Source organism: Martes martes (assembly GCF_963455335.1).
Source record: "Martes martes genome assembly, chromosome: 1".
Lineage (NCBI taxonomy): Eukaryota > Metazoa > Chordata > Mammalia > Carnivora > Mustelidae > Martes > Martes martes.
In genome coordinates this window covers 191,529,440-191,542,486 of record NC_137888.1, presented here as the reverse complement: position 1 = coordinate 191,542,486, position 13,047 = coordinate 191,529,440, and the positions used below count along the sequence as shown (strand labels likewise).

Below are 13,047 nucleotides of genomic sequence, written 5' to 3'. Positions count from 1 at the left end.
GATATCTTAAAGATGAGATTAACATTTAAATCAGTAAACTTTGAGTTAAGTGCATTACTCTCCATAATGTAAGTGGGTCTCATTCAATCAGTTGAAGGCCTTAAGAGAAAAAAAGACCTCCACTGAACAAGAGGGAATTCTGCCAGTCCCCTGCCTTTGGACTTGAGCTGCAATATGGCCTCTTCCCTGGGTCTCCAGGCTGCAGATTTTGGACTTGCCAACCTCCACAATCACATGAGCCAATTCCTGTACATCTCTATCTTACCTATCCTATTGGTTCTGTTTCTCTGAAGAATCCTGACAAGCAGAGGCTTAAGTTGAACTTAGTTTAATTCAATTCAATTCGATTCAGCTCAATTCACGACATTTACTGAGATGTCGTACTATCTTCCAGGCACTGCTTTAAGTCCTGGAGATACTGAGCAAAATAAGACATGGGTTCTGACCTCCAGAAGCTCGGAGCGCAGTGGGAGATGCTAACAAACAAGCAGACAATTATTGTATATTCCAGTGTGGTAAGGGCTGTAATGTTTAAGCACAGACTTCCAAGCATGGCAGACTAGGCAATAACTCCATACTTGGCATTGAAACGTTTCCATTGGCCATCAGGGAACCACTCTATGAAGTGCAAATTAGGCGAGTATTTCCCAGAGGCAGAGTTAATCATTGCTAAGTTTACAATGAACAAAGGCGGCTACTGGTGATAAAATAATGAATACAGCATTGTTTAGGCTTTAAAGGGATTTACTGTTTAGTGAAAGAAACATATATATACACACACAACTGTCAGGTAGAAAAGAATGAGGTAAGTTTTAACAATGCACAAAGGTCTCTAAGACTTAAAATAAGAAGAAATACTCAGGAGTCTAATAATTATGTAAACCTCTGTTTGAATCTACTCAGAGGCTAAGTGAAGCATTAGATGATGCTCCTTGGGAAGCTTTACTAAAAAGAAAATTGTTAAAAAAAAAAAGGAAAGGAAAGAAAGAAGGGAACACTGCAATTACTTTCACTACCTTCATTTTATACATGGAGCTCAGAAAGACAAAGTGACTCTCTCAATGTTTAAACTACATGTATGAAAATAGTTTTTGGTTTTCTGTTTAAAATCTTTTCTTTTGGGTAACTGGGTGATGGGCATTAAGGAGGGCTTGTGATTTCACGAGCACTGGATGTTATACACAATGAATGAATCATTGAACATGACATCAAAAATTAATGATATACTCTAGGTTGGCTAATTGAGATTAAATTTAAAAAACATAATTGGAAATGCATCTCCTAATGAGATGAAATAGGATCTAACTTGTCATATGCATTTAATGAAAGAGAAAGGTGTATTTGGCTGAAAATTAACCAGCCCAGTAACTAGAATAATATTATTCTTGTTAATAGGAAGTAAAAAGATTAAATATTTTATATGGTAAAATAAAATAAGCATTAGCTATCAAAAATTTCTGGGCGTCTGGGTGGCTCAGTGGGTTAAGCCTCTGCCTTCAGCTCAGGTCATGATCTCAGGATTCTGAGATCGAGGCCCGCATTGGGCTCTCTGCTTAGCGGGGAGCCTGCTTCTCCCTCTCTCTCTGTTTGCCTCTCTGCCTACTTATGATCACTCTCTCTCTCTCTGTCAAATAAATACAATCTTAAAAAAAATAAAATTTCCTCTTTTGTAACACCATAGTCACCTTTCCTGAATGTGTGAAAATCAGTATCAGCCTGTTTATTTCACCTATAGAAAGATGTTTGTATCTGCTGTCCATCTGTATGTCTTCTTCAGAAAAATGCCTATTCATGTCTTCTGTCCATTTTTTAACTGGATTATTATTGTTTTTTTGGGTGTTCAGTTTTATAAGTCCACCCTGGAAAACAGCATGGAGTTTCCTCAAGAAGTTAGAAATAGAACTACCCTATGATACAGCAATTGCACTACTAGGTATTTACCCTAAGGATACAAACAGTGATTCGAAGGGATACATGCACCCCAATGTTTATAGCAGCATTATCAACAACAGCCAAATTATGGAAAGAGCCCAAGTATCCATCATCTACTGAATGGATAAAGAAGATGTAGTATTTATATACAATGGAATATTACTCGGCCATAAAAAGAATGAAATCTTGCCATTTGTAATGACATGGATGATGCTGGAGAGTAATATTAACAAATATTAAAATAATCTTTGAAAGGAACAATCTGAAGTTAAGTAATGTAACTATGTAGCCAAAAGGATTGGTAACATTTTTCTACAGAGGTCTAGATAGTAAAAACTCTAGGTATTGTGGACCACATACAATTTCTGCTGCATATTCTTTTTCTTCTTTTTAAAAAACAACTCTTTAAAATACAAACACCATTATCAACTCATGGGCTGGAGGAAACAAGTCATGGGCTGGATCTGGCCCACAAGTGTTGTTCGCTGACAACTGAACTAGCAGAATAAAACTCAACAATCTTTAAAAGAATGAACAAAATCAAATTATCGACAATGTCTGGCATCTAATCAGACATTACTAGACAGGCCAAGAAGCAAGAACATACAATCTATAACCAAGAGTAAAATCAGTAAATAGAAACAGATCCAGAAATTTTGGAATTAGCAGTCACAGTTTAAAAACGGTTGTTGTAACTGTGTTCAAGTATTTAAAGAAACATGAAGAGAATGAAAAAAAGAAATATATAAAAATGAACCAACTGAACTTTTTTTAAAAAAAAGATTTTATTTATTTATTTGACAAAGAGAGAGAGCACAAGCAGGAGGAACAGCAGGCAGAAGGAAAGGGAGAAGCAGACTCCCTGCTGAGCAGAGAACCCAATGTGGGACTCAATCCCAGGACCTTGGGATCATGACCTGAGCTGAAGGCAGATGCTTAACCAACTGAGCCACCCAGGCATCCCCCAAATGAACTTTCTATTAGTGAACTATATGATAAGTGAAAAAAATTTTTTTTAAAGATTTATTTATTTGAGAGAGAAGGAAAGAGAGCACACGTTAGTGCTTGTAAGCAAGGGGGAAAGGCAGAGGGAGAGGTAGAGAAAGAATCTCAAGCAGACTGCCCACTGAATGAGGAGTCCAAAGCAGGGCTCGATCCCACAGCCCTGAGACCACAACCTGAGCCAAAACCAAGAGTTGGACGCTTAACTGTCGGAGCCACCCAGGAGCCCCTGAAACAAAAAAATTACCTGGATAGGAACAATAGCAGATTAGACACTATAAAAGAAGAAATCAGAAAACTTAAAGATAACAATAGAAACTATACAAACAAAGCACAGTGATAAAAAAAAGTTTTAAAAATAATTAACAGGGCAATCATCTATGATATAATACCATGCAGGCTAATGTATATTTATTTGGAAGCATAGGGTGGAGTGGAAAAAAGTATTTGAAGAAGGGGCGCCTGTATGGCTCTGTTACTTAAGCCTCAAAGTCTTGGTTCTGGTTCAGGTCATGACCTCAGGGTCATCAGATTGAGCCCTGTGTCGAGCTCCATGCTCAGTATGGAGTATGCTTGAGACTGTCTCCCTCTCTGGCTGCCCCTCCCCAACTCAAATAAATAGATAAAATATTTTTTAAAAAGTATTTGAAGAAATCATGACCAAAATTTTTCTCAAGTTGAGGAAAACTATGCCTACAAATCCAAGGAGCTCAATGAACCTGTTTAAGTATCTAGAATGAGAATCAAAGAATGAAATAACAATAACTTTTAAGCTAAAACAACTTATTTTTTAAAAAATTTGAGTATAGGGGTGCCTGGATAGCTCAGTGGGTTAAACTTCTGCCTTTGGCTCAGGTCATGGACTCGGGGTCCTGGGATCGAGCCCCGTGTGGGGCTCTCTGCTCAGCAGGGAGCCTGTTTCCTCCTCTCTACCTTTCTCTCTGCCTACTTGTGATCTCTCTGTTATATAAGTAAATAAAAATCTTTAAAAATTTTTTTGAGTATCGTTGACATACATTGTTACATTAGTGTCAGGTGTACAACTTAGATTTAATAAGTTTATATATTATGCTATGTTCACCACAAGCGTAGCTACCATCTGTCCCATTACATCACTTTCATAATATCATTGACTATATTCCTTATGTTGTGCCTTTAATTCCCGGGACTTATTCTTAAGTGGCAAATTAACTGGATTCCAAATAGAACACATTTGTCTTTTTACCTTATCAGGCCTTAAGCACCGAAGAATTATTATTTTCTGTAGTTCATTTAGTTTTTCATTCATTGGTACTGGAAATTTAGCATTGTGTGGCTCTTTACTGTCATAAATTTTCTGCCATTCAGTTGTATGTTCACAAAAATGTTTCCTAATGGAAAAAAAAGCCTAATAATTATTTCATTGGAAAATAATTTAAAAAGAGACTGTTAAGAAGGTTACAAATTTAGCTACCCTTATTCAATGTGGTCATCAAGTTTAAACGATTACCTGAGTTCTTTGAAGGCAGGAAATTCACTCGCGCGACAAATTTCCTCCCAGCTTTTATCCTGTAACCAAGTTGGATCAGGATTTTTCTCAGCACTCTTAAGACTTACTCCTCCAGTTAAAAGAAACATCAGTTCCTGGTATTCAATTTCTTTCTTTGCCCTGTAAAACCAAAATAAAGATTGCTGTAAATTACTGACTTTTAAAACTGAATGAAATCAATTTCTGCTTCAACTGAATTACTCTACTGCCATAAACAATTGGAAAACTAGATAAAGTGAATGAAACAACTGTTTTTAGAAATTATACAATAGCCAGGGCAACAGTGTGGTCCCTGAAAAAGGGAGACAATTAAGGTGATCTCTAGGATTGCCTCAGCCATCCACCTGGAGGCACTTTCCAGACTACAAAACAAAATCAGATGATCAAAATCAGAAGTTGATAGTATTGCTGAGTTGAATAAACAGAGAGCAGAGTTAAGGAAGGCTGAAGTGGCAGAATTTGTGGGCAGAATACCAGAGAGGATGGAGATGCTTGGCAAAGAGGTCCAGAAATATGGATAGGTATCATCTTGATTCTATTGCTAAATGCTAAGTCATATATAAATAGGGTACAATTATGGGAGAGGAGGCAAAGACTATCTGGGGAGCTGTACACTGAGCAGCTACCAGAGCTTACTCAAAACTTGGAGACAGAAGTTCTTGCCAACTAGAGTTCAATCTTCTTTGAACACTGGAGGAATTCAGAGGCAACATCAGAGGGATCATGCCTTAGTAGCAAAGCTAACCTAGCCTTAGAATAAAGCCTATTCTAAAAATACCAAAAGAAAGCTTAAAACAAGCCTTGAAAACATGAAACTAATCTAGTAATTTAAGTACCCGCAGAAGTAAAGTCTAATGCTCTTTAAAGGAATAAAAAGACAAACAAACCCAGCATTTATCCATGTAAAATTTATGATATCTATAACCCAGAGAAAAAAATCAGTTAATAGATAGATGAAAGTGATAGAGATAACACAACAAAAAGAGGAATGTTAGAAGAGCTATTACAAATATGCTGAAGGACTTAAAGCAAAATGAACATAAGGAATAGAGAAACAGGCAACAGAAAAAATAACCAAATGCAACTTCTAGAGATCAAAAGTATGGAATCTAAAAGAAAAATTCACTGATTTCTGTCCAGATGTAGAGAAAATGAAAGGATTCATTACCAGTAGATATACAGTATAAGAAAGGTTAAAGGAAGTCTCAGGTAGATGGAATTTGAATCAACACAAAAGAATAAAGCCTGCCAGAAACGGTAACTTTGTAGGTAAACATAAAAGGCTTTTCTCTTATTATTTAAGACTCTTTCAAAGATTACTATTTAGGGGCATGTGGGTGGATCAGACAGTTAAGCGTCTGCCTTCAGCTCAGGTCATGATCCCAGAGTCCTGCATTGGGCTCCCTGCTCCTTGGGGAGCCTGCTTCTCCCTCTCCCTCTGCCTGCCACTCCCCCTTCTTGTGTTCTCCCTCTCCGTCAAACAAATAAACAAATTCTTTAAAAAAAATAAAAGATTACCTACTATTTAGAGCAGAGTAATAATGTGCTATGAATAACATGTAAGGTGAAATGTACAGAATAACATGTACAAGTGAAATATATGACAATAATAAAACAAAGGCTGGGAGGAGAGAGATGGGAGTACATTGTTGTAAGTTCTTATGCCATATATATATATATATATACACAAACACACACACACACACATATATATATATATATAATTTTACCTGAAGATAGGCTGTGATATGTTAAAAGGTATACTTTAATCCCGAGGAAATCACAAAAAGAATAAAATGAAAACTTATAGCTAGTGATTCAACAAAGGAGATAAAATGGAATCATAATACATACTCAATTCAAAAAGAAAGAAAATTAGGAAATGGAACAAAAAACAGATGTGCAAAACAGAAAGCAAGGTATAAGAACGTAGATTTAAATATAACTATTATGTCATTGAATGTAAATGGTCTAAATAATTTCACTAAAGACAGCAATTATCAGATTGGATAAAACAATCTGACCCAACTATATGCTGTCTACAGAAATACATCTTACATGTAAAGACACAAATAGGTTAAAAGTACGGAAAAATATATACCATGCTAACAGTACTCAAAAGAAAGCTGGGGTCATGTAATAATTTCATACAAAATAGATTTTAGAGCAAAGGACAGACTAGGGATTCAAAAAGAAAAATCAAGTCAATTCACTAAGAGGTCATAATAGTCCTAAACAGTTAACACATCAAATAAAGAGCATCACAACACAAACAAATATTTACAGAACTGTCAGAAGCAACCTCCATAGCTAAGAGATTTCAAACCTCTTTCAAAAGTTGATTGAACAAGTACACAGAAAATCAGTAAGGATGTAGTATATAGAATATATTGACCTACTTGGCATTTATAGAGCATTCTATTCAAAAACAGCAAAATACAGATTCTTTTAATGTTATATAGAACATTTGCAGAGATAGGCCATATTCTAGGCCTAAAAATGTCTCATTTATAAAATTTCTAGAAAAGGAATAATTACAGAGACAGAAAGCAGATCAGTGGTTGCCCGGGACGGGGAGTAGGAATAGGAATTGACTAAGTAGGTACAAGCAAGGAAACTTTGAGATGATGGAAGTGTTCTAAAATTGGATTTTGATGATGGTTGCACAATTGTATAAATTTACTAAAAATCATCTAACTGTATTCTTATAATCAGCCAATTGCATAATAATTACCTAATAAAGCTGGTAAAAAAGGGGAAGTTTTTCAGATAAACAAGAACTAAAGAAGTTTATCATCACTAAACTGGTCTTATAAGAAATATTAAAGAGACTTTTTTGAGCTGAAAAGAAATGGCACTAATTAATAACAAAAAAAAAAGTAAAAATCTTACTGGAAAAGGTTAATAGTAAAGATAGTAGATTCAATCACTTCTAAAGCAAGCATGAAGGTTAAAAGACAAAAGTAATAAAATTAACTAAAACTACAATAGTTAAGGGATGCATAAAATCTACATGTGTATAACATGACATCAAAAATATAAAGTGGGGTGGTAGTAAAAATATGGTTTGGAATGTGTTCAAATTTAAGCTGCTTTCATCTTAAAACAAACTATTATAAACACAAGATGTTATAAGTGAACCTCACAGTAACTACGAAGAAAAAAATCCTGGTAAATACCACAAAGAAAATGAGAAAAGAACCTAAACATAAAACTAAAGCAAGCCATCGTATCACAAAGGAAGAAATAAAAGAGAACAGAGAGGAACTAAGAAAACAGGCAGAAAACAATTTTAAAATGGCAGTAAGTACATGCTTATCATTAATTACTTTAAATGTAAATAAACTCTCCAAATAAAATGGCTCAGTGGATTAAAAAAAAAGACCCATCTCTATGCTGCCTACAAGAGACGCAATTTAGAAGTAACGATACACACAGACTGAAAATGAAGAGATCAGAAAAGATAGTCCATGCAAATAGAAATGAAAACTGGGGTAGCTGTACTCATATCAAACAAAATAAACTTTAAAACAAAGACTTTAATAAAACACCAAGAAGGGAATTACATAAAGGGGTCAATCCAGCAAGAAGATACAAGATTTATAAATATATGTGTACCTAACATAGGGGCACCAAATATAAAAGCAAATATTAGCAGACCTAAAGGGAGAAATTGAAAGCAATACAGTAATAGTAGGGAACTTTAATACCCCCACTTACATCAATAGATGGAGAAGCCAGACAAAGAATCAATAAGGAAACACTGACCTTAAATGACACATTAGACCAAATGGACTTAGTTGACACATGCAGAAAATGCCAACCAAAGGCAGAATACACATTCTTCTCAAATGCACATGGAACATTCTCCAGGATAGATCACATGTTAGGTCACAAAACAAGTCTCAATAAATTCAAGAAGATACATATATTTTATATATTTATATAAAATTTATATATTTGTATTTATATATTTCTATTTTATACATGTCATATATGTTATATATATTTAACATTTATGTATTTATTTTGTATATATAGAGAGAGAACCAGAGAGCATGAGCAGGGGGAGGGGCAGAGGGAAAGGGAAGGAGAATCTCAAGCACTCTGCACTCTGCTGAGTGCAGAGCCTGATGCAGGGTTAATCTCACAACCCTGAGATTATAACCTGAACCAAAACCAAGAATTGGACACTGAAATGACTGAGCCACCCAGGCACCCCAAGACTGAGATTATATTAAGCATCTTGTTTGACCACAGTGGTAATAAAACAAGATATCAATTACAAAAAGAAAACTGGAAAAAAACACAAAAATGTGGAGATTAAGCAACATGATTTTTGTGGAGATTAAGCAACATGCTACTAAACAACCAGTGGGTCATCAAAGAAATCAAAGAAGAAACTTAAAAATATATGAAAATGAGCTTTTGGGACTTCATCAAGATAAAAAACTTCTGCACAGAAAAGGAAACAGTCAACAAAACAAAGAGGCAACCCATGGAATGGGAGAAGATATTTGCAAATGACAGTACAGACAAAGGGCTTATATCCAAGATCTATAAAGAACTCCTCAAACTCAACACCCAAAAACCAGATAATCATGTCAGAAAGTGGGCAGAAGACATGAACAGACACGTCTCCAAAGAAGACAAACAAATGGCTAGCAGACATGTGAAAAAATGTTCACCATCATTAGCCATCAGGGAAATTCAAATCAAAACCACATTGAGATACCACCTTACACCGTTAGAATGGCAAAGATTAATAAGACAGGAAACAACAAATGTTGGAGAGGATGTGGAAAAAGGGGAACCCTCTTACACTGTTGGTGGGAATGCAAGTTGGTGCAGCCATTCTGGAAAACAGTGTGGAGATTCCTTAAGAAATTAAAAATAGAGCTACCGTATGACCCTGCAATTGCCCTGCTGGGTATCTACCCCAAAGATACAGATGTAGTGAAAAGAAGGGCTATATGTACCCCAATGTTCACAGCAGCAATGTCCACAATCGCCAAACTGTGGAAAGAGCAAAGATGCCCTTCAACAGATGAATGGATAAAGAAGATATGATCCATATATACAATGGAACATTACTCAGCCATCAGAAAGGATGAATACCAACCTTTGTATCAACATGGATGGGACTGGAGGAGATTATGCTGAGTGAAATAAGTCAATCAGAGAAAGTCAATTATCATATGGTTTTACTTACTTGTGGAACATAAGGAATAACATGGAGGACATTAGGAGAAGGAAAGGAAAAGTGAATTGGGGGAAATCGGAGGGGGAGGCAAACCATGAGAAACTGTAGACTTTAAGAAACAAACTGAGGGTTTTAGAGGGTAGGGAGGTGGGGGAATGGGTGAGCCTGGTGGTGGGTACTAAGGAGGGCACGTATTGCATGGAGCACTGGGTGTTATACTAAACAATGAATCTTGGAACACTGAAAAAAAATAAATAAAAAATAAAAATATATGAAGACACTTGAAAACAGAAATATGACATACCAAAATCAATGGGGTGCAACAAAAGTGGTTCTAAGAGGGAAGACCATAGCAATAAAGCCTACCTCAAGAAACAAGAAAAACCTCAAGCAATCTAACTTTAAACCTAAAAGAACTAGAAAGAGAAGAATAAACAAAGCCCAAAACTAGTAGAAGGAAGAAAATAACAAAGATCAGAGTGCAAATAAATCAATTTGAGACCAAAAAAAATAAATAAGAAAGATCAGTAAACCTGAGAGGTGGTTCTTTGAAAAGATAAACAAAACTGATAAGCCTTTAGCTAGACTAAACAAGAAAAGGAGAGAGCTCAAATAAAATCAGAAATGAAAGAGAAGTTACAACTAGAGTCACAACTATACTATAAATAATCATATGCTAATGAACTGGACAACCTAGAAGAAATGGAAAAATCCCCCCAAATACAGAATCTTCCAAGATGAATCATGAAGAAATAGAAAATCTAAACAAACTGATCACTAGCAAGGAGACTGAATCAGTAATAAAAAAGCCTCCAAAAAACAAAAGTCTAAGGCCAGACAGTTTGCTTGGTGAATTTTATCAAACGTTCGAAGAAAACTTAATACTTATCCTTCTTAAATTCTTCTTTCCAACAACTTAAGAGGAGGGGTACCTGGGTAGTTCAGTCAGTTAAGTGTCTGTCTTTGACTTAGGTCAACATTCCAGAGTCCTGGGATCAGGCCCTGTGTCAGGCTCCCTGCTCAGCAGGGAATGTGCTTCTCCCTCTGACTCTACCCCTCCATCCCCACCCCTGCTCATACTCTAACAAATAAATAAAATCTTAAAAAAAAAAAAATCTTAAGAGGAGAAACCCTTCCAAACTCATTTTATGAGGGCAGCATTACCCAGACACCAAAACCAGGCAAGGACATCACCAAAAAAGAAAATTACAGGCCAATATCCTTAATGAACATAAATGCAAAAATACTCAACAAAATATAGCAAACCAAATGCAACAATACATTAAAAGAATCATACACTTTGATCAAGTGGGATTTATTCCAGAGTTCAAAGATGATTCAACATCCACGAGTCAATCAAGATGATACATCAGATTAATAAAATTAAGGATAAAAATCATACGATCATCTCAATAGATGCAGAAAAAGCATTTAACAAAATTCAACATCCATTTATGATAAAAAAAAACTCTCAACAAAGTGGGTACGGTGGGAACATACCTCAGCATAATAAAGGCCGTATATGATAAACCCACAGCTAACATACTCAATGGTGAAAACTTTTCCTCTAAGATCAGGAACAAGACAATGATGTGCATGCCCCACACTTTTATTCAACATAATACTCCCAAGTTCCAGCCACAGAAATTAAACAAGAAAAAGATATAAAATGCAGCTAAAATGGAAAGGAAGGAGTAAAACTGTCACTACTTGCAGATATTTTATATAGAAAATTCTAAAGACTTTGTTGGAACTGAGAAAAACACTGTTAGACCTAATAAATACAGAATTATAGGATACAATATCAATCTATGGAAGTCAGTGGCATGTCTATACACTAATAAAGAACTATCAAAAAGAAAACTTAAGAAAACAATCCCATTTACAATTACATCAGAAGAATAAAATACCTAGGAATAAATTTAATCAAGTAGGTGAAAGAACTGTCCACTGAAAACTGAAAGACACTGATACAGGAAACTGAAGACACAAATAAATAGAAAGATATTCTGTGCTCATGGATTGGAGGAATCAATATTGTTAAAATGTCCATACCACCCAAAGCAATCAAGAGATTGAATGTAATCCCTATCAAAATTCCAACAGCATTTTTCACAGAACTGTAACAACTAATTAAAAAATCTGTATGGAATTACAAAAGATCCTGAATAGCTAAAGTAATCTTGAGAAAGAACAACAAACCTGAAGGTATTATGCTCCCTGAAGTCAAATGATATTACAAAGCTATAGTAATCAAAATAGCATGGTACTGGCATAAAGACAGACACACCAATCAATAGAACAGAATTGAGAGCCCAGAAATACATATTCAGAGCCCATAAATAAATAAATACACCCACACACATATATACAAACAATTTATGACAAAGGTAGACAAACACCCAATGGAGAAAGGACAGTTTCTTCATTGAATGTTGCTGGGAAAGCTGGACAGTCACATGCAAAAGAATGAAACTAGATCACCATCTTACACTATATACAGAAACTAACTCAAAATGGATGAAAGACTTGAATGTAGTATTTGAAACCATAAAATTCCTAGAAGAAAACATAGGTGGTAAGCTTCTTGACATCAGTCTCAGCTATATTTTTGTGGGTATGACTCCAAATGCAAGGGAAACAAAAGCAAAAGTAAACAAATGGGACTGTATCAAACTAAAGAGTTTCTACACAGTGAAAGAAACCATCATCAAAGTGAAAAGACAACCTACTGAATGGGAGAAGGAATTTATAAATCACATATCTGATAAGGATTTAATGTCCAGAATATATGAAGAACTCATATAACTTAACAACAAAAAGCAAAGAACTTGATTGAAAAATGGGCCTAGGATCTGAATGGACATTTTTCCAAAGAAGAAATACAGAGTGCCAACAGGCACATGAAAAGATGTTAAACATCACTAATTAGGGGTGCACGGGTGGCTCAGTTGGTTAAGAGTCTGACTCTTGATTTTGGCTCAGGTCATAATCTCAGGGTACTGGGCTTGAGCCCTGCCTGTGTACTCAGTGTGAAGTCTGTTTGAGATTCTCTCTTCCTCTCCCTCTACCCCTCCTCCTGCTCTTGCATGCACTCTCTGAAATAAACAGATAAAAGCTTTTTAAAAATCACTAATTATTAGAGGAATGCAAAATGCAAATCAAAACCACAATAAGATATCACTTCACCACTGGTTAGATTAGCTATAATTAAAAAAAAAAGACAAGAAATAAGTGTTTAAGAGGTTGTGGAAAAAAGGGAACCCTTGTACCCTGTTGGTAGAATATAAATTGGTGTGGGCACTATGGAAAATAGTTTAGAGATTCCTCAAAAAGTTAAGAATAGAATTACAATATAATCCAGCTATTTCACTTCTGGTAG

General features: G+C 35.4%; 1 protein-coding gene across 1 annotated transcript in view; it reads right to left on the bottom strand.

Annotated features, from left to right (window-relative positions):
• Positions 1–13,047, bottom strand: part of DNAH12 (dynein axonemal heavy chain 12) — a gene marked incomplete at its 5' end in the record, with an annotated part of 210,268 nt that overhangs the window by 23,136 nt on the left and 174,085 nt on the right. The window contains 2 exons of the mRNA XM_080803013.1: positions 4,160–4,304; positions 4,424–4,582. Coding sequence (XP_080659139.1) covers positions 4,160–4,304; positions 4,424–4,582 — 304 coding nt within the window. The remainder of the gene's footprint in view (positions 1–4,159; positions 4,305–4,423; positions 4,583–13,047) is intronic.